Source organism: Cavia porcellus, unplaced genomic scaffold, assembly GCF_034190915.1.
Source record: "Cavia porcellus strain 051 isolate PalLab524CR breed Dunkin Hartley unplaced genomic scaffold, mCavPor4.1 scaffold_2, whole genome shotgun sequence".
NCBI lineage: Eukaryota > Metazoa > Chordata > Mammalia > Rodentia > Caviidae > Cavia > Cavia porcellus.
In genome coordinates, this window is record NW_026947485.1 from 116922783 (window position 1) to 116941302 (window position 18520).

Below are 18520 nucleotides of genomic sequence, written 5' to 3' on the forward strand. Positions count from 1 at the left end.
AGAAAATTGGCAAGAAGTGCCATATGCATGTTCAGCACAGAGATAGCAAGGGAGCATGTGGGAGACTACTGTACTCTATAAATACAAGATAATATAAGGACTCTGGAGTGGACTACATATTAACATTAAAGGTGAGAGCATGTGCATACACAGGTATGCACATATATACACACATTTGCATATAGGTAAATATGCATTTTGGATGGCATGCTTAGTTTGAGTACTTACTGTCTGAAAGTTAATGCCACCACTTTTGCTGCCCTTCTGTTCTACTGGAGATGGGAGTGATTTATCTGCTGTGTGCAAGGCTTTTTCTCTATGTCCTGCCTGTCAGACCTTCTCTTTTGGTTCCTTCATGCAAGTCCAAAGGTCACTTGGTGCCTTTTTAAAATCTAGTTCTTCTCTCTTTTTCTACTGTATCTTTGATCAGCTCCATTAGAGTTTATTTTAACTCCTTCTAGTTAGGATTAGGTAGAAGATCTACAGAGACCATTATTTTCTCATCTCCATCCTTTTCCCTACAAAACCATGTCACAATGAAAAGCCAACAAACCACATAAAAAATCTGTAAGACAGATACAAAGACTAAGCCTTCACTTTAAAGATATACAGTTAGTTCTAACTAAAGAAATACCTATCATGTCTGTGCATTTCTAACATCACCAGGTAACTATGTCCCACCTAGAGAAACATTTTTTCCTAAGAATTTTTCCTAAGAATTCACTTCAAATAGAGTAGTGATTAATTCTGCTTTGCAATCACTTTTACTGTGAACTTCCTCTACCACACACAGCCCTTGTGAGGGCCCTTTTCACCTCCATATTCCTCAGGCTGTAGGTGACAGGGTTGAGCACAGAGTGATGACCTCAGAGAGCACAGAGATGAGCCTCTCTGTGGTTTTGACTGGAGGAGGGGTGGGTGTAGGTGAAGATGGCTGTGCCATAGAACAGGCAGACCTTCACGAGGTGAGAGGCACATGTGAAGAAGGCTTTGCATTTCCGTTCTGCAGTCTGGCTCTTCAGGCTGGTGGAAATGATGTAGACATAGGAGATCAAGGTGGTCAGGAAGGAAATTAGCCCAGAAATACCCCGCACCACTAAAACAAGCATTTCAGCCACATATATGAATGAGCAAGACAGGGCCACCACTGCTGGGATGTCACAATAGTACTGGTCTACCAGATGGGACCTGCAGAAGGACAGTCTGAAGGTGGATACTATGTGGATGGTGGAGTTGAGGAACCCAACAACCCAGATTTGCAACACCTGCTGGACACAGCGATCCTTGCTTTTGATGACAGAGTAGTGAAGAGGAAACGTATAGCCAAGTACTGGTCATAAGCCATTACAGCCAGCAGGCAAACCTCAGTCCCAGCCAGGACCACCATGAAATACAGCTGCAGGGCACAACTAAGGAATAAAATGCTGTGGTCCTCAGTCATGAGGTTCTGGAGCATCCTGGGGACAGTAGTGGATGGGCAGAATATGTCTAAGAGGGACAAGTTTGCCAGAAAGTAGTACAATGGCATGTGCCAAGGGCCAGGAGGATGTCCCTGTTTCCTGCCAAGGTGACCAGGTAGATGATGGCAAAGGCCACAAAGAGAGGTTTGCACACCTCAGGGAAGTCAGAGAACTCAATAAGGACTAAGTGAGTCATCGTGATGACACTGTAGATGTCCATCTCCTGTGTCCAATGTCACTCTGGAGGAAAGAAATCAGTCAACTCAGGATAAGAGGGCAACCAAAGACTTCAGTGCTGAGAAATTCTTAGAAAACTATTGATGTGTGGTTGGTGATGAATAATGTTGGTCCTAGTTAAGTAAGAAGTTTAAGCTTTTAAGGTACTACACTCACATTTCTTGACATATTTATTCTGGATATTAATCAGGCAGAACGCCTGAGAGTACTCTATAGACTCATGAGAATTGGTCTGTCACCATTCTGAGTCTTCAGAGTTCACTCTCTGAGTTTCAGAGATTTCACATTTTACTGAAATGCACTTCATTAGATCTTATATATCTCAATGTGTGCAGTTTTACACATCCTCCTGTTACTAAAATATTTGAAGATAGAAATAATCTACTGAATATTATTGTGCTGCATATTTTATGTGTTTGAGTATTATATACATTATTTAGTATTTCACAGATATTTATTGTAGATGATGTGTGCATGTATTTTTAAAAATAATGTTTCAAAATGGGAAACATAAGAATGGAAAAATCGAAGTCATTGCAGGCTGAAGAGCTGCAAGAATGATATGGCACATATTCAGAGTGTCTCGGTTGTAAAGCCACAGTACAGAATGCTTTGGAAATTCAAAATCATATTACTGAAATAAAAATATTAGCATTTACCTTAACAGTGCACAAATCAGAGTGTAAGAAACTTGCTAAATGTCTATGAATTAGTATTCTGTGGAATTTTTCTCTAACTTTAAAAACAACATTTCTCTTTAAGATGATATGTATGTGATGGTAAACTCATGGACAAAATTTGGTTAGGAAATAAAATGAAAATCTACTCTGTACACACCCCTTCGAGAACATTACGCTTGGGGAAAATTTCAGTGCTTTCTATTTCCAATTAAAATAGAAAATTAATACTAATGATGCTTAAAAACTTATTAACCTAAAGGAGCAGGAGTACACCTACTCTAGATTAAAGAAGATCCTAGGAAATATAATATCTGCACATGATTTTTGTGACTACTTGGTATAAGTGTGTAATGATAAGCATTCAAATATAATGACAACCAACATGATGAATGTATATCTAACATTATATTTCTACTGGAAATTGTCTACAAAATGAACTTTTTAATTCTTTTTCATTTATTCTTTGTGTATGGTCAGTGATAAATATGTTATATGCTATGATTTACTTTTCATTAAATAGTTACTTCAAGTTTTTGCTATATTAAGAAAGTAACATTAGCCAAATGAGCAAAAATATCATACATTGTTCTTAAATATGAACAAAATTAAAATTATATTATATTTATTATTTCATCACCAAAGATATATTACTATAAATAATAGAGATGATATTACCAAGAAAATCTTTCAGCAAGAATAATACAGGATGATCCAGCCTATTGATTGGAACAGTTAATAAAAGTAAACTCATAACTTATATTTAGTACCTATGATATTATATTAGACCCACTTTCCCTAAGGAAACCTTACAGCAAGGAGTCTAGAGGGAATAATCCTCTCTTGTCCAAAAATCCAAATTATTTCCAACATATGAGTGAGGAACACAGAACCAATAAATTTAATGTAAATCAGAGGTGATTTATTTTCATTGTCATGGCCTAGGAAAAAGTTAAAGGAAGATTTTTCAAAATTGCATGGCAGAAAATAATAAATGTATATATGCTAAATATTCTGTCATTACATGATCAGTCTTTCAACATATGTTTATGACATCAAATTTTTATGAATATGCACTTCCATGGTAGATTGAAAAACTTAGGTGCAGTTTCATTCATGATCACATGCTTTCAGTTTGCAAGACCATGTACCACCCAGATAAAGAGCCCCACTAAGAACAGTTTAGACTCGCAGTGGGTAGAAAAGCAAATCCACTGAATCTGTAAAATATAACTGGGGATTCTATTGAAAAAATGGTTAAATAATAAATATCTTTATTGACAACTAACTACAGACTTGTAGTTATATCATCAAGGTTAGGGAATATGAGCCAAGGCTGCCCAGTTTAAGTTTTCTCTTTCTAATTTATTAGTACATGTTTGTGATGTGTCGGTGTCGATCCCGGCCGGCAGGAAAAAACACACGACACGAGTAGTCGGCGGACAGCCTCTGGTTTATTTTCTCTCTCCGTACGCCCTGTTCCGGGATCTCGGATCCCGCCTGAGGGAAGCCTCCTCTGGTCCGTTCCCTACGGCTCCTTGTGTGCTTCTCTCAGCAGTCCCTCTTCTTGGTGTGTGTTCTCGCCCCAGGGGTGGTGTCAGCATATATATGGACACATCGACCAATCACATCAAAGTAGGCAAGACGAGCTGATTGGCCAGCGTCAGCTGTTGCTGGGCAGACTAGCTTACAGGGCGTGTTGTTTACTAGCTAGGGAGCAGGAAATGGGCGCCATCTTGGCATACTCGATGGGAGGGGTAATCTAGCTCAGGCTTCACTCCTCACCACAGGCCTCATATCACTCGGTCGACGGGAGGGGCAATCTAGCTCAGGCTTCACTCCTCACCACAGGCCTCATATCACTCGGTCGAGCTCCCAACATCTCCCCCTTCTTTATTTATTAAGATAGTGTGGTCTGTGGGTCCATGTGAGGTGTCTGGGAGTGGGCCTATTTCGCAGGCCGAGGCATGAGAGAATGTAGAGGTCTATACCCTGCTGTGCATCACCTTGTCTCGTACATATCCTTGCGCCAGGACCATGCTCAAGGTGAGTGGTTCATTTTTTCGCAGGGCCAGGCTTTTGTGAACCGAACCTGGATGCATATAGACATTCATTCCTGCCTTCCCCTCAACCCTCGAGGCGGATGGCACTGCAGTACCCTTGGTCTCGCATCTCAATGCCATAACTCTCACTCCCTAGAGGACCCTCGGAGTAGAGCCTGTCTTAGGTTGATCAGGAGAACTTCTCCCGTCTTACCCGTCGTTGGCTTGCCCACTCAACTCTTAAAGCTTATATCTTGGGGGAGACACGGAGGGGTCAGCCGAGTGACATCTGAGGAACCGCGTAATTACTAATTACCAACCATAATCCCCGTTCACTACAATCACTAATTACTATTTTCTAATTATCAATGGGAACACGCCTTAAGCGTGGGGTCCTTCTAGTCTAAGTTCGCAGCCGCGACGGGGAAGGAGACGTACGTAATAATACTAGAACATCCGTAAGAATAATGGCGAGGGCAGCCACGTACTGGTTAAAGGAGCCGTGCCTTTCTAGCCTGAGCCCAGAAAACGCTAGGTGTGGAATCCCCTTGACTCTGGGCCAGCAACATCATCAATGTCATATGTGTCTTTTGGGTCGCCCTTATCGACCGCAGGCACCTAAGAGTCACGAGAGTGACAATCACAAGAGCAAGAATGATCCCATACGCAAGGAGTGACGAAGGTTTGAAGAAGGAGCCTATCTGGCTTAGGACATCATCAAAAAAGGAGGCTGTAAGTATAGGCACCTCTATCTGATCTAGCTGCCGGATAGTCATATCCAGGCGCACGCTAGCGTTCCAAAAGGAAGAATTATAGGTGGTGAGAACATAATCCTGAAATTGCCTGTAAGCCGAACGGTTGACCTGGATGGGGGTAACGCACAACTGGGTGAATGCCCATCTGGCGTCACATAAATTGTTAGCCACCTCCCAGAGTCCCTGGACTTCCTGAGCGATTAGGTCGATCTGCTGCTGTAACGCCATTATGGCGTTGTGCTGGAGGAGGTTGACTTCTTGTTGCTCCCTCAGCGCCAGGGAGGTGGTGTCCGTAAGATTGGTAAAGGCCTGAGCCGTCAGCGTAGACTGGGTCAGAGCAACGGCAGCCGTCACAGCCGTCGCAGTCAGAGTCACGAACAGTGCTGTCAGGGCCGCTGTGATCCCAAAATCTCTCTTACGTCTGAGCATGGGTAGTTGGTCCTGCTGATAGACGGGATGAACCCAAACAGATTCGTTAAAGGGAACCCACATCAGTGGGGGTCGAAGAGCCAACATAGCATACGGGAAAGACCCATTCCAGCAGTTCCCTGTAAAGCATGGTTGGTTACTGCACTTAAAGGAGATGTCAGCAGAGAATACCCATAAGTAGGGCGGTTTTACGCATGCAGCCTCAGAATTAAGGGTGACATTGGTGGTTCCATTAGAGGCAGAAGCGTTAATAGCGAGCATGGGTCTTAAGTCCATGCAGGCTCCGGTGGAGAGGCACAACCAATTTTCATTAAGGGGGAAGGGGAAGCTTATTGCCCACTTGTTGTTCACTCTCAGGTAGGACTCCCACCAGGTCAACGCGAATATGTTGTTACTACCGGATGGAGGAGAGAACCGGGACCACCAAGACATGTTTAGATGAGTCACTCCCACGCCGTCGACAGTACAGGGCTGCCATGAAAGTTGTGACAGGTCCACCATCTGTCTTTTTCGGCTTGGGGACACACGGTATGGGCATGTGGGGAAATCGGGACGGGTGTGCATGGCTGCTCGGGGTTTGCAGGTTGAGTTAAAAGTGATGACTCCGCCGCTAAGTGTGCCAGCTTTAAAACATCCAGGCGAATGCAGGGATGGGACAGACAACCTCACCGTCAGGGAGGTATTGTACCATTTTACAAGGAGGGGCAGGAAGCTAACGCAGGATCCCCGGTGACACGAGGGGTTACTATTAGTGGAAAAAATGACCACGTCATTGGTGATGGGAAGGTCAAAACGTATGGGTCTGATGGTTAACGGTATATCTGGTATGCAAGGCAATCTGGCGGAGCAGTTTTTTGCATACAACTTTGGGAGAGAGGGGGCTGTGGTGGAGATAGCGGCTAGCGCTGGCGGATGATGTATTGCTGCCCACACCAAGTCTGCTCCTATTTCAGTAGTGGTGGTGAGCATCAAAACCAGAAGGAAGGGGGCTGCCGGAAGGCGGCGTGGCCTAGCCACTCTGGCTGCACCGTACCCTAAAAGAGAGCCAATTACTATCGAGAGCATAATCATTACTGTGTCCCATAAGTCATACGGTATTCCTCGGTCGAGCAGCAATATCCTGGTCGGACCGATCTTGATTAGGCTGTCCGCTGCCGTTGAGTTTTGGAGTGTCTCCTGCATTATGTTTCGTTGGATTCGCCACACGCGTCAGCCGTTCTGGGACCCACAATGGTTCTCGTCCTGGTTCCTGCGGGAAAACACAAACCGCACCTCGGTTCCAGCTAACTACTGGATCCGGGCCCATCCATTGTCCCGTCAGGACATCTTTCCATTTCACCCATCCCCTATTGCCAGGAGATGGATTACAATGTTCCATGGCCGGGGAGTGATTGTTGTTATTCAGGTTCAGAAAATTGTATGTGAACAGTGCCATGGAGAGCCGTGCCTTTGGGGGCAGGCCCTGACTTATTCCCCCTTTTTGTTTTTGTAGAATATCTTTAAGGCTCCTATGAGCCCTTTCAATAATTCCTTGACCTTGGGGATTGTATGGGATGCCATGTTTTAATTGTACCCCCATTTTTTCACAGAACTCATTAAAGGCTCTGCTTGTATAAGCTGGTCCATTATCAGTTTTTAATATTTTTGGTTTGTCCCATGCGGCCCAAGCTGTCAGGCAATGATTGATTACATGAGACACCTTTTCGCCAGTTTCAGCAGTCGCAAATATAATATGAGAGCAGGTGTCCGTAGAGACATGAACATATTTAAGAGATCCGAATTCTATCATATGTGTGACATCCATTTGCCAAGTGTCGCCAGGAATCAATCCCCTGGGGTTAACTCCCGTTGATACGACGGGTGTGTATGTGGCGCAAGAGCCGCATAACCGTACGATGTCCCGCGCGTCAGCCCTGGAAATGTGGTACTGGTTGGCTAACGTCCTGGCGTTGACATGAAATCTGTCATGGAACAGACGGGCTTGTTCTATTGAAGATAACATATTGAGTATCCACAACGGGCGAGTGGCCACGTCAGCTGCCGCATTGCCCTGTACCATGGGCCCTGGCAGGCGCGTATGTGCTCTTATGTGAGTGATGTATATTTTGTTGTGTCTATTTATCAGCAGAGTCTGGATAGACAAAAACAAATTAGTCACTTTGGAGGTTGGCTTAATCGGGCCCGCAGTCTCAAGGACCTGCATGGCATTAACAACGTATTTTGAATCAGAAACAATATTAAGGGCCCCTGGGAACTTCTCGAGGACGGTTTGTACAATTTGTAACTCTACCACCTGTGGTTGATCTGGTTCAAATTGTATGCTGATCGGAGGCATACCTGAGACCACATAAGCCCCTATCCCGGTTTTTGACCCGTCCGTATAGATCGTTGTTGCAGGAGTAAGTGGTGTGGACGCGGTGATTTTTGGAAATATCACCGGATGTTGAGTAACAAACTGTAATATGGGGTCCCTGGGGAACTGGTTGTCTATCTCCCCAAGAAAAACACATCTCAGGATGGCCCACGTATCTATACAAGCAGTCAGGATTTTTATTTGAGAAGCGGTATAAGGTACCCGGATAGCATGGGGTGCAGAGCCAAAATGTTGGATAGCCCTGCCATGTGCCTCCAAGGCCAGGGAAGCGACCGTTTCCGGATAATGTTCGATAATCTTGGCAGGTGAGACCTTAGGGTGCACCCACAAAAGTGGTCCCTTTTGCCAAATCACTGCCGTAGGTTGAGAAACGGTCTGCAGCAAGCAGACCTCAAAAGGCTGTTCTGAGTCAATTCTCCGCAATGCAGCTGTACTTAGGGCTTCCTCTATCTTTCTCAGAGCAACTCTGGCTTCCGGGGTGAACTCCCTGGGGGAGGCAATATCCGGGTCTCCTTTCAGGAGGTCGAACAGGGGCTTTAAGTCCGAGTTAGGGATGTGTAAATAAGGTCTGATCCAGTTTATATCTCCCAGTAGCTTTTGCATGTCATTCAAGGTCCTTAGGCTATCTGTTCTGATGGTTACCTTTTGTGGAGAAATCGATGTGGGGGAGACTTTGGTGCCCAGGTAGGTCACTATGTCTCCTCCCTGAATCTTGTCAGGGGCAATATGTAAATTTGCCTTTCTCAGGGCCCTGACCAATTGGCCAAGCATATCCTCCAACTCAGTCACATCTTTTGCACTGATTAGCAAATCATCCATGTAATGAATACATCTAATTCTGGGGAAGGCTTCACGCAAGGGGGCCAGTAGAAAATCAAGATACATCTGACACATGGTGGGACTGTTGGCCATACCCTGGGGTAATGTAACCCACTCGTATCTCTGATCAGGACTCTCTTGGTTAATGGTGGGTAGGGTAAAGGCGAATCTGTGGGTGTCCTCTGGATGCAGGGGGATTGAGAAAAAACAGTCTCTAAGATCTATGGCATAGACTGGCCAGGACCGAGGGATGGCTGAGAGGGCTGGTAGTCCCCTCTGGATCGCCCCCAGGGGCTGCATCTGTGAGTTGACAGCCCTCAGATCATGGAGCAGCCTCCACTTGCCTGATTTCTTCCTGATAACAAAGACAGGGGTATTCCAAGGGGAGGTTGACGGCTTTACGTGTCCCGCCTGAAACTGGGTTTTGACTATCTCAGTTAATGCTAAAAGCTTCTCCTTGGGTAAGGGCCACTGAGGCACCCAAACTGGATTTTGAGATTTCCAGGTGATCTTAATTGGAGCGGGCAGGAGAAGTTTCTCAGTGACCCCTAGGAAAAACCCAACCCGTGTCTACCTTCCCTTTTTTCTACAGGTACGGGGGATGTCCGGCCCTGCAGGGCTGCGCCCAGGCCCTTGCCGGGGACATATCCCTGATTTTTGAGTATCCCTTTGGCTTGGGGAGAGCAGGTGGATGTAAGAGTGACATCCATCTGGGTGAGAACGTCTCTTCCCCACAAGGATACTGGCAGCTGCAAAACAAAAGGTTGAAAATGTCCTCGGTGACCTTCCTCATCACCCCAAGGCAGGGTCACGGCACTAACCTGGGGGGCAGCCACTATCCCCAATCCTTGGAGTGTGTTGTCAGCTGTGTTGGTAGGCCAACTAGGAGGCCAGTCTTTCTTGGAGACGATGGAACGGTCTGCCCCTGTATCTAGGAGTCCTGTTATCTTTTTTCCGTTAATCCTGAGCGATAGCATGGGCCTTTTATCAAGAGTCATATGAAGTCCTTCAAAAATTTCCTTAGAGGGGCCAAGTCCCTGACCCCCTCTAACCCGTTGACCGGACCGGGGTCTCTCATGGAGACTGGGGAACAGTAAAAGTTGTGCTATCTTATCCCCTTCATTAATTACTATGGTCCCTATATGAGATTGTACCATGATTTTGATGTTTCCTAAATAATCTGGGTCTACAACTCCAGGGATCACGGTAAGGCCCCGGAGGGCTGTGGAGGACTGTCCAATCACTAAACCAACTAGCTTGTCGGGTAGTGGTCCTTTGGAGGTGGTTTCAACCACCTGAACGCCCATATCGGGTGTTAATAGGAGTCTGGAGGCGACACAGAGGTCCACGCCTGCTGGCCCGGGGGTGGCCCCTGTGGGGGGGTGCCATCTTGTGTTGTCCTGTCTAGGGAGTGGGGGCCCGTCCGTAAGGAGGGCCCCCTCTGGCCGTTTTTTTGCTCCGTAGTCTCCCTGCCACTAATACGGTTCCCCTGGGCATCAAAAATAGATCTGCAATCTTTTGCTTTGTGAGAACCTTTACCGCACCTTTCGCAGGTTCCCGTTCGTCTGTCTGATTCCTGTCTCTTGGATATAAACTCCCCCTGTCCGGTCTTGGGGCAGTTTTTCCTTATATGGCTGGGATCCCCACACTGGAAACATCCCCTGGGCTTACCAGGGTGATTGGTCTTCTGAGGCCCTGTCTGTTGTAAGGCGGCGGCTAAAAGGGCAGCCACGCCTGAGTTGGATAATGGCCCCCCTATTTCTCTACAAATTTTAATCCACGCCTCTATGTTTTTACCTTTATGGGGTGCTATGGCTGCCCTGCAGTCCTTGGTGCACTGTTCGAAGATTAACTGTTTAATAAGAGGAGCAGCAGCACTCGGATCTGAAAAGAGTCTGTCAGCTGCCTCCTGCATTCTGGCCACAAAATCCACAAAAGGTTCTGTGTTGCCCTGAACAATTTTAGAGAGGCATTGTGAGGCCACCCCTGTGTTGTTTACCTGCTTCCAGGCGCGGATGCCTATGTTATGTATCTGTTCATACACATTTGGAGGGAATCTAGTTTGATCTTGAGCGTACTGACCCTTACCCATAAGCATATCCTCATTTTGCCCCCTATGGCCCCTAGCCGCATTTTTTTCAGCCTGTTCGGCGGCAAACTCAGTATACCAGGCGCGCCAATCCAGAAAAGCCCCGGGGGCCAGGCAGGCTTTAGCCAGTTGGGTCCAATCACTGGGCGTCAGAAAGCCACCGGCAGACAAATTCTCCAACATAGTTATAGTGTAAGGAGCAGTAGGGCCAAATGTGGCAACCGCATTTTTAAGCTCCTTAATTTGCTTGATCTCCAGTGGTTCCCAGTAATTGGGTCCTTGGCCTTGCGCTAGGAGCACCGGATAAAGCCCACATTGTTCATACTCATTCGCCCCTTGAGGAATCTGTTCCATTCTAAATGTCCATCTACGAAAATACCTTCCCTGGGACCTTGGCATTTTTTCACAGGGCGGTGCCTCCCCATGAGATGTCTGTCCCTCCCTATCACAAAATTGTATCTCTTTGTAACATGGCCGACCAGTCTTTGGGGCACAAGATGGCGGGTCGCCAAGCAGACAAGATGGTGGCCCTACATGTGACAACGGTCCAGGCCACTCCCTCCATGGGGGGGGTGACGGAGGATGGCCCCAGGCCGCCATCTCACCACAGGAACCGGTGTTTGGGACCTCCCAGGGTGGCGCGGAAGGCTCTACGGCTTTCCGTTGGGGAGTGCTCAGGAGTTTCCTTCCCTTCTCTAGGTCTGTCTGCATCTTGACTAGGTCTCTACGTAAAGCTGCAAAGGGATTAGGGGGGTCACTTGCCTCATTGTCCTCGCCTTCCGAGGTATCTGAGCCCGAGGAATCCGAGGCAGGGGGTACCTCTCTCTTGCCTCGCTCTCGCGAGCGCCTCCGCACGCTCCCTGCGACGGACCCCTCTCGGGAGGACTCCGAACGGGCCCCTTCAAAAGCTCGGCGGGCCTGAGAGAGCCCATCTGCGCTATCCTTAGCCCCATTCCTCTCCCCTTTGAGGCATGAATGAATCATCTCCCAGAGCGGCCGAACCGAAAGTGGGAGTCGGCGCTCCTCTTCTGCTCTTTCTAAATCCTTACCTAATTTCTCCCAGCAAGGCAGGGACAAGTGCCCCGTCGGCAGGAACCAGGGTGCCGCCTCATCTACTTGTTGGAGAAACTCCGTAAGTGTCTTGGAGCTCATTGATATACCTGAAATCTTGAGCAGGTCTTTCACCGCTCTTACCAGTGACTTGGAACTCTTAGTGGGTAAGTTGCCCATGCCTGTCACTGAGGAGTCCGTTCTCACCGTGTGAGGCTAACCTGCCACATACACGTGAGCTTGAGGGGAGTCTAAAAAGCCCTGTAGGTGCGCGCCACCCAGAGCCCAGGTTTATCCCCTACTCACCTGTCCTGCAGAGCAATACTGGAGCGTCGTCTGCCTCGCCTCGGGGGTGATCAGTTCCCCGTACGGGCCACCAAATGTCGGTGTCGATCCCGGCCGGCAGGAAAAAACACACGACACGAGTAGTCGGCGGACAGCCTCTGGTTTATTTTCTCTCTCCGTACGCCCTGTTCCGGGATCTCGGATCCCGCCTGAGGGAAGCCTCCTCTGGTCCGTTCCCTACGGCTCCTTGTGTGCTTCTCTCAGCAGTCCCTCTTCTTGGTGTGTGTTCTCGCCCCAGGGGTGGTGTCAGCATATATATGGACACATCGACCAATCACATCAAAGTAGGCAAGACGAGCTGATTGGCCAGCGTCAGCTGTTGCTGGGCAGACTAGCTTACAGGGCGTGTTGTTTACTAGCTAGGGAGCAGGAAATGGGCGCCATCTTGGCATACTCGATGGGAGGGGTAATCTAGCTCAGGCTTCACTCCTCACCACAGGCCTCATATCACTCGGTCGACGGGAGGGGCAATCTAGCTCAGGCTTCACTCCTCACCACAGGCCTCATATCACTCGGTCGAGCTCCCAACAGTGATGCATAGTGCCTACTTTTATCATGGTGGTTTGGACACGTGCATGACAAATCCTAACTCTTTTCCCATTCCCTCCTCCTGTGCTTGCCTTTTCTCTCCATCTTTGTTCTTCCTATCTGAAAAAGATCTCTTTCCCTGTTTTCTTTTACCTCCTATTTTGTTTCATTTATATCTTGGATTCCTATGTAGGAAAAGTCATATGTTGTTTAAACTTGTGTATCCCTGGTTGTGAACTTGCAGTAGGTACCCACAATCTCTGTCTATTTCCTGCAATAACACAGGCAAATCTTCATCCCCATACCAAAGGGTAACTGGTTCCGCCAATTTTCCCATCTCCAGAAGCCGTAACACTTGTCCCTTCTCCATTTTATCATAAACTTGTACCTTTCACAGATATACTTCAATCATGGTGACATGTCAGTAATATAGCAAACTCAAGGTGAACTTGTGGCTTATGACCTATTATTAACAGTTTTTTTCATTTTTATTTTTATCATTAGCCATTTTTTTTACTTTTGTAACTGCTATGCTAACATTAAAATGCATGCTCAATAATAGCTTATCTTTATGGATTTTAAGAATTCCAGCAGAATGACTAATGTCCCATTGATGCAAAACATTTAAAAGCTTCCAAAGGCCATTATCAGTTTTTACTTTCTAGAAATTCCCATCTTTATCAATGTTGAGAGACAATGTTGTTGTATGTATCCCACAGTCCCACCTGGGTGATAGGTAACGTGTAAACTAAGAGTCAGTATCTACACTAACATGCCAATTATGAAGTCTGACAAAATGAGATGCATGCGTTACATTCATTTGCCATAATTCATTTGCCTGGAGGTTTCCAGGAATACAACCTTCTGATAGACTTGATGTAGGCAGAATCTGGCATTCTAGAGAAGTTTGTACAAGATGAAACACCTATGATCTTTAATATTTATAGGTAGAGGTAAGGGGTCAAGTAGTATTGAGGCAATCCTTCTACTGGAATGGAGATTTCCTTTTGCTGGTCCAGAAAGGCTGGAGTGTGACCTTACAGGATCTCCATAAAAAGATAAAATCTTACTCTAGCTGCCTACAGTCACACACACAGACACAAAACATGGAGCATGATCTGGAGTACTTTTATAGTAGCTGTCTACAAAAGATCAGTGACATTAACTGCATAGGCGGGATCACCTGTTAAAATGTTAACAAGTCCTATCAGAGTACATTCTAAGAAAGTAATTACAGAAATGAATGCTGACCTTTGATGTGAGAGTATAGATATAATTTTCTAGTGATGTTGAATAATGTGGTAAGCAGCAACACCAAAAAAAATACCCAACCATAAAATTAGTAGAAGTCTACAAAGAGGAATTGTCTGAGTATTTCTGGGTAAAATATATGAATGATGACAACATCTGTGTAAAAACTTATCGGAAGGGTAATGATCATCAACCAATCCACTATAATCCTCAAGAGCTCTCTGCCAACCTAAGGAAGTTTACAACAAATGAGTGCGATGTGCCAGATTAATAGAAAGAACAATACAGAGTCAGTTTTTAAAAATAGTGTGCTCCAGGAAGGACTTGGTGAATTAACACACCCATTGCATAGGCATACAGCTGAAGGCTTTTTTACAGCTGGTTAGAAAGATAAAGGTATTCAGAAGTTCGACATTTTTTGTTCACCATTTGAACAAAAAATTCCAGTAGGAGAATGAAGAGTAGTCAACATGATTAGCATAAAAAACACACTCAAGCTGATTGGTAACATCTGCCTATTGTTCAAAGGAGTCTCTTATTTGGAGCTGAAAGTTGGGGGGGGGGTAGCAGGAGATTTGAAATGTAGGTATCCTTAGAATTTTTTATATAGATTTTTTGCTGATATGTAGGTATACCTAATATTGGGTGAGTTCAATTAATATCCCTCAATAATTTCTCAAATTTTTAAAAAATTTTATTTAAAGAGAAAAAAAAAACAATCAAAAAAGAGTAGTTGAGAATCATATTCTCAAATTTTCATAATATTGGTAATGATGTTAAAGAAAATGTGCCATGTGTACCAGGTGGAATATCATTCCATCCTAAAATGGAGGAGGTCCTTTCCCTTTCCCCAGCAAGATTGCACCTGGAGGACATTCAGCTATGTGAAATGAGGCAGGTGTAGGAGGACAACTCTCAATGATTCACTTACATGTGGACTTTTGCCAAGTTCATGAACCTACAAAACAAAATTAAGGTTACCAGATTGTAGCAGACAGGAATAGATGGAGAATCTGGAGATATTGGTCAAGACTCTAAATTTTCAATCAAAAAGAAAGAATGAGTTTTAACAATTACTTTTCTTGTTGCTGAGACAAAATACTCAACATCCAAATTGAGGAAAAGTTTATTTAAGCTCAAACTTTGTAAAGGTTTAAGTCAGTAGTTCACGGGATCCAAGGCAGGTTAGCCTGACAGAGAAGAAACAGTCCATGGAAGGCAGAGGCTGCTGCTGTGAAGCAAAAACCTCTCCGTTTTATCTTTTCTAGGTTACTCACCTTTCAGACTGTGACACCTACCCCCAAAGTGGGCCTTCACATTATCCACACCCAGAGCCATGCTTAACCAATCAATGGATCAAATGAGTAATCATACACCCTTAATCTGTAATCCCATCATCACATGTCCAAGATACAACCAATTAAGAGAAGCCCTACCAGAGAGGGCGTACGGGTTTCGAGGCACATCTAGACATAAGCTTTAAGAGTCATAAACTGCACAGAATGAACATTGTACATAATTGGAATGTATATTGAACATTATTGAATTGCTGAAAAAAGGTAGATTGCTTCAACATGGTGAGAATATTGAAAGATAGTTGTTAAATTGCTTCATTAAACATTCTATTTTGAAAAACATAAAAATCACACTGCATCCCAAAGTTAGATACAATTATAATTTATCAATGAATGGCTTAAATAAATTTGTTAAAAACTAGAAAATCTAAAAATATACAATTTCCCATAGAAAATTTCTTGAGTTTCATGGTTGAAACAGTCTAACTCATCATGATACATATATTGACAATACACAAAAAGAAATAGCAATATAAAATTTGTGAAGTTACTAATAAAATAATATATTCCATATAGAAAGGCAAAAAGAAGAACAAGAGTGATGTGATTTTGTCATTTAAGCCTGGAAATTAAAAGTCAATCATAGATTGACTGATTGTTTGTTTTTTAAAGTGGAAGAAATAAACCTGGTCAGAAAATCTGATTACAAATTTAAATAGAAATTATTAGGGCAAAATTAATATATATTCCAACACAAAAGATTCAGAATTGTTAACATGCTACCTTTGCATGGTGTTAATTAAATATAAATTTGAAAGTGATGTTTACATTGAAAACAATTAGGTAAATGACATAAGTGCAGACATGTTTTGAGAAAACACATGGATATGTTATGCAAATTCATTGGGGCTAATAGTTCTATGAATACAGAAATCAAATCAGTTTTTTGTCTTACATGCATAGAATTGTACTTGTCACTTATACCTAGATAAAGATGGAGAACATATGTGGACTCCTCAGTGATGAGACATAGACAGTTGAGGAAGTTCAGACAGCAGGGCCGGGTGAGCCAATTCCAGACTTGCAGCAGGCTGAGCTCTGGATGGCTGGAGGTCAGCGGTGCTGACCACTTCTGCTTCTGTGAGAAACAGAAGTGCAGAGATGCAGGGAGCCTGGTGCACCTGCTGCTCCAGTACCAGATGTACAAGACAGTGCCTCAATGCTGAGGATTTTCCAGACATTCTCTAGAGGAAATGGCTAGAGAATGTGCGACTCAGCACTGAGACACAAGAACAATATGCATTTTAACCACAAGGATGCAGGTTTAGCTCTTCAGAATAAGAAAAATAACATGGTTTCCATTAGGAGTGGATCCATCTGAAGATGATATCCCCAGAATTTGAGGAACATCACAGAAATATTGCTGGATCACATTGGTCTTGGTGAAGGGAAGCCTGAACAGAACACTTGTGTGGACAGCAGAGTAGAACAGACCAGAGGCCCACGAGCCAGCAGCAGCCTGGGAGCACAGCCTCGGGATGCCGATGAGCCCATAATGCAGAGGACAGCAAATGCAGTCAGGTAGTTTGGACTTGGTTTGAACTTAAATTTAGTTGAGTCAAATTCCTAGTCCAATTTTCTAAGAAAATTAATTTCTTTTCCAAAATTTATTGCAACTTCTTAGGGAATTTTTCAGTGAACATCCTCCTACAAACAGAGATTTCCTTCAACTAGTACCATACACACTTTGCCATCCTATTTCCAGCATCTTCGTTGTGCAAAGCAGGAAGAGTCAGGAGGGTTTCCCCCCATATCCTATTGCTACAATTCACAAACTGCAAAACAACAGTGGAGTAGCAGTAAAGTACGATAACTAAGCTACCACATCTGAGGCTTGGCTCTGGAAGTACTGGTGTGATTCGGCTATGTCATCTCAGATGACTGTGACAGCCAGTGAGTAAGAAAGGGTGGAATAATTAGAAACACCCCATGGTTTTATTTATTTTTAAAGGAATATAAAACTATTTGTTGAGCCCTGCTTATCATATATTTACAATAAAGAAAACAATGTACAATAGGATAGCATTTTTAGTACTACAAAGTTATTTTCTTGGCTTCTCTGAAGCAGTAATCTGCATACTGAAAGTAATGAGCTTACATGCAAGTAACAAGTTGGGGTCAAGAAAAGCAGGAAGGTTAGTAGTTTACATTAGCCATTTGTTCCTGCAGGTCACTCTAGCAGGTCCTGAGTTGTGGGCACAAATTATCATGCAGTAGGTATTCATCTGCCATTCATGCACCCTGACTTTTGAGTATAGATTTCAACTTGTAAAGGAATGAATGGGTCATGAGGAATCTTCAGTGTTCCCTTAACAAGTCTTCCTGAGATAACAGGAAATAGGTTTTGACTAGTTACCTTATTTGAATAAGTTTCTTGTAGTGATACAATTTTCTTTTGAGGAGTTTTGTGAGTAACTGCATTTTTGTGACAAAAGAGATATAAATGTATATACCTCTGATTGGCTGCTTTCCAACTATCTAAAGTTTCCAATCAACTAATTTTCTTACTAAATGAATCAAATTCTGATTCTGTCAAGCTATATATATATATATATATATATATATATATATATATATATAAATATACACAATATATATATACACATATATATATATATATATATACATTTATATTAGCATTAGATCTAAACAACTTTACCTTCTTAATGCAAGGCAGAATGTATCATCCCCCAATCTCACTCTCATATTGCTTGATTTTAAGATCTTGAGTTCTTCCCTTAGCATTACTATGAATTTACATTAAAAATAAAATATTGGAATTCTTGAATTTTAGGAATGTTTTACAACAAATCTTTCAGTCTAGACCAGGTTTGATTTATGTCAGACTTTATGAGAGTCACATAATTTCTGTTTGTGAGTTTTTTTAACAAAACAAAAACAACAAACATGACAACAATAATGCAGAATTTCAAAACAAAATCATAGGAAATTAGCAGTAGTTAGTTTCTGATTGTGAAAAATTAGATCACATAGAGTTTGTGTACCAAGCATGTAATGTAAACACAACATGATATTCAAGAAAATGAAATTATAAATAAATATTTGAGTATATGATACCTAAAAAAGAATAATTGCTTGAGCTTTTAAT

The 18520-nt window shown here is 43.7% G+C and overlaps 1 protein-coding gene and 1 pseudogene across 1 annotated transcript; both read right to left on the reverse strand.

Annotated features, from left to right (window-relative positions):
- Positions 1 to 764: 764 nt before the first annotated feature.
- On the reverse strand, positions 765 to 1680 carry LOC106025621 (olfactory receptor 5B12-like; annotated as a pseudogene).
- A 2129-nt stretch (positions 1681 to 3809) lies between these two features.
- Positions 3810 to 12806, reverse strand: LOC134475264 (uncharacterized). The gene is made up of 2 exons (XM_063245251.1): positions 12239 to 12806; positions 3810 to 6849 (listed from the first exon to the last, which is right to left on the reverse strand). Exon 2 carries the CDS (start codon positions 6780 to 6782, stop codon positions 4908 to 4910), a length of 1875 nt encoding a protein of 624 aa, XP_063101321.1. The 5' UTR covers positions 6783 to 6849; positions 12239 to 12806; the 3' UTR covers positions 3810 to 4907.
- Positions 12807 to 18520: the final 5714 nt, after the last annotated feature.

Excerpts from the sequence above, each read along its gene's own strand:
- LOC134475264 (XM_063245251.1), bottom strand. The coding sequence starts at position 6,782 with ATGCAGGAGACACTCCAAAACTCAACGGCAGCGGACAGCCTAATCAAG.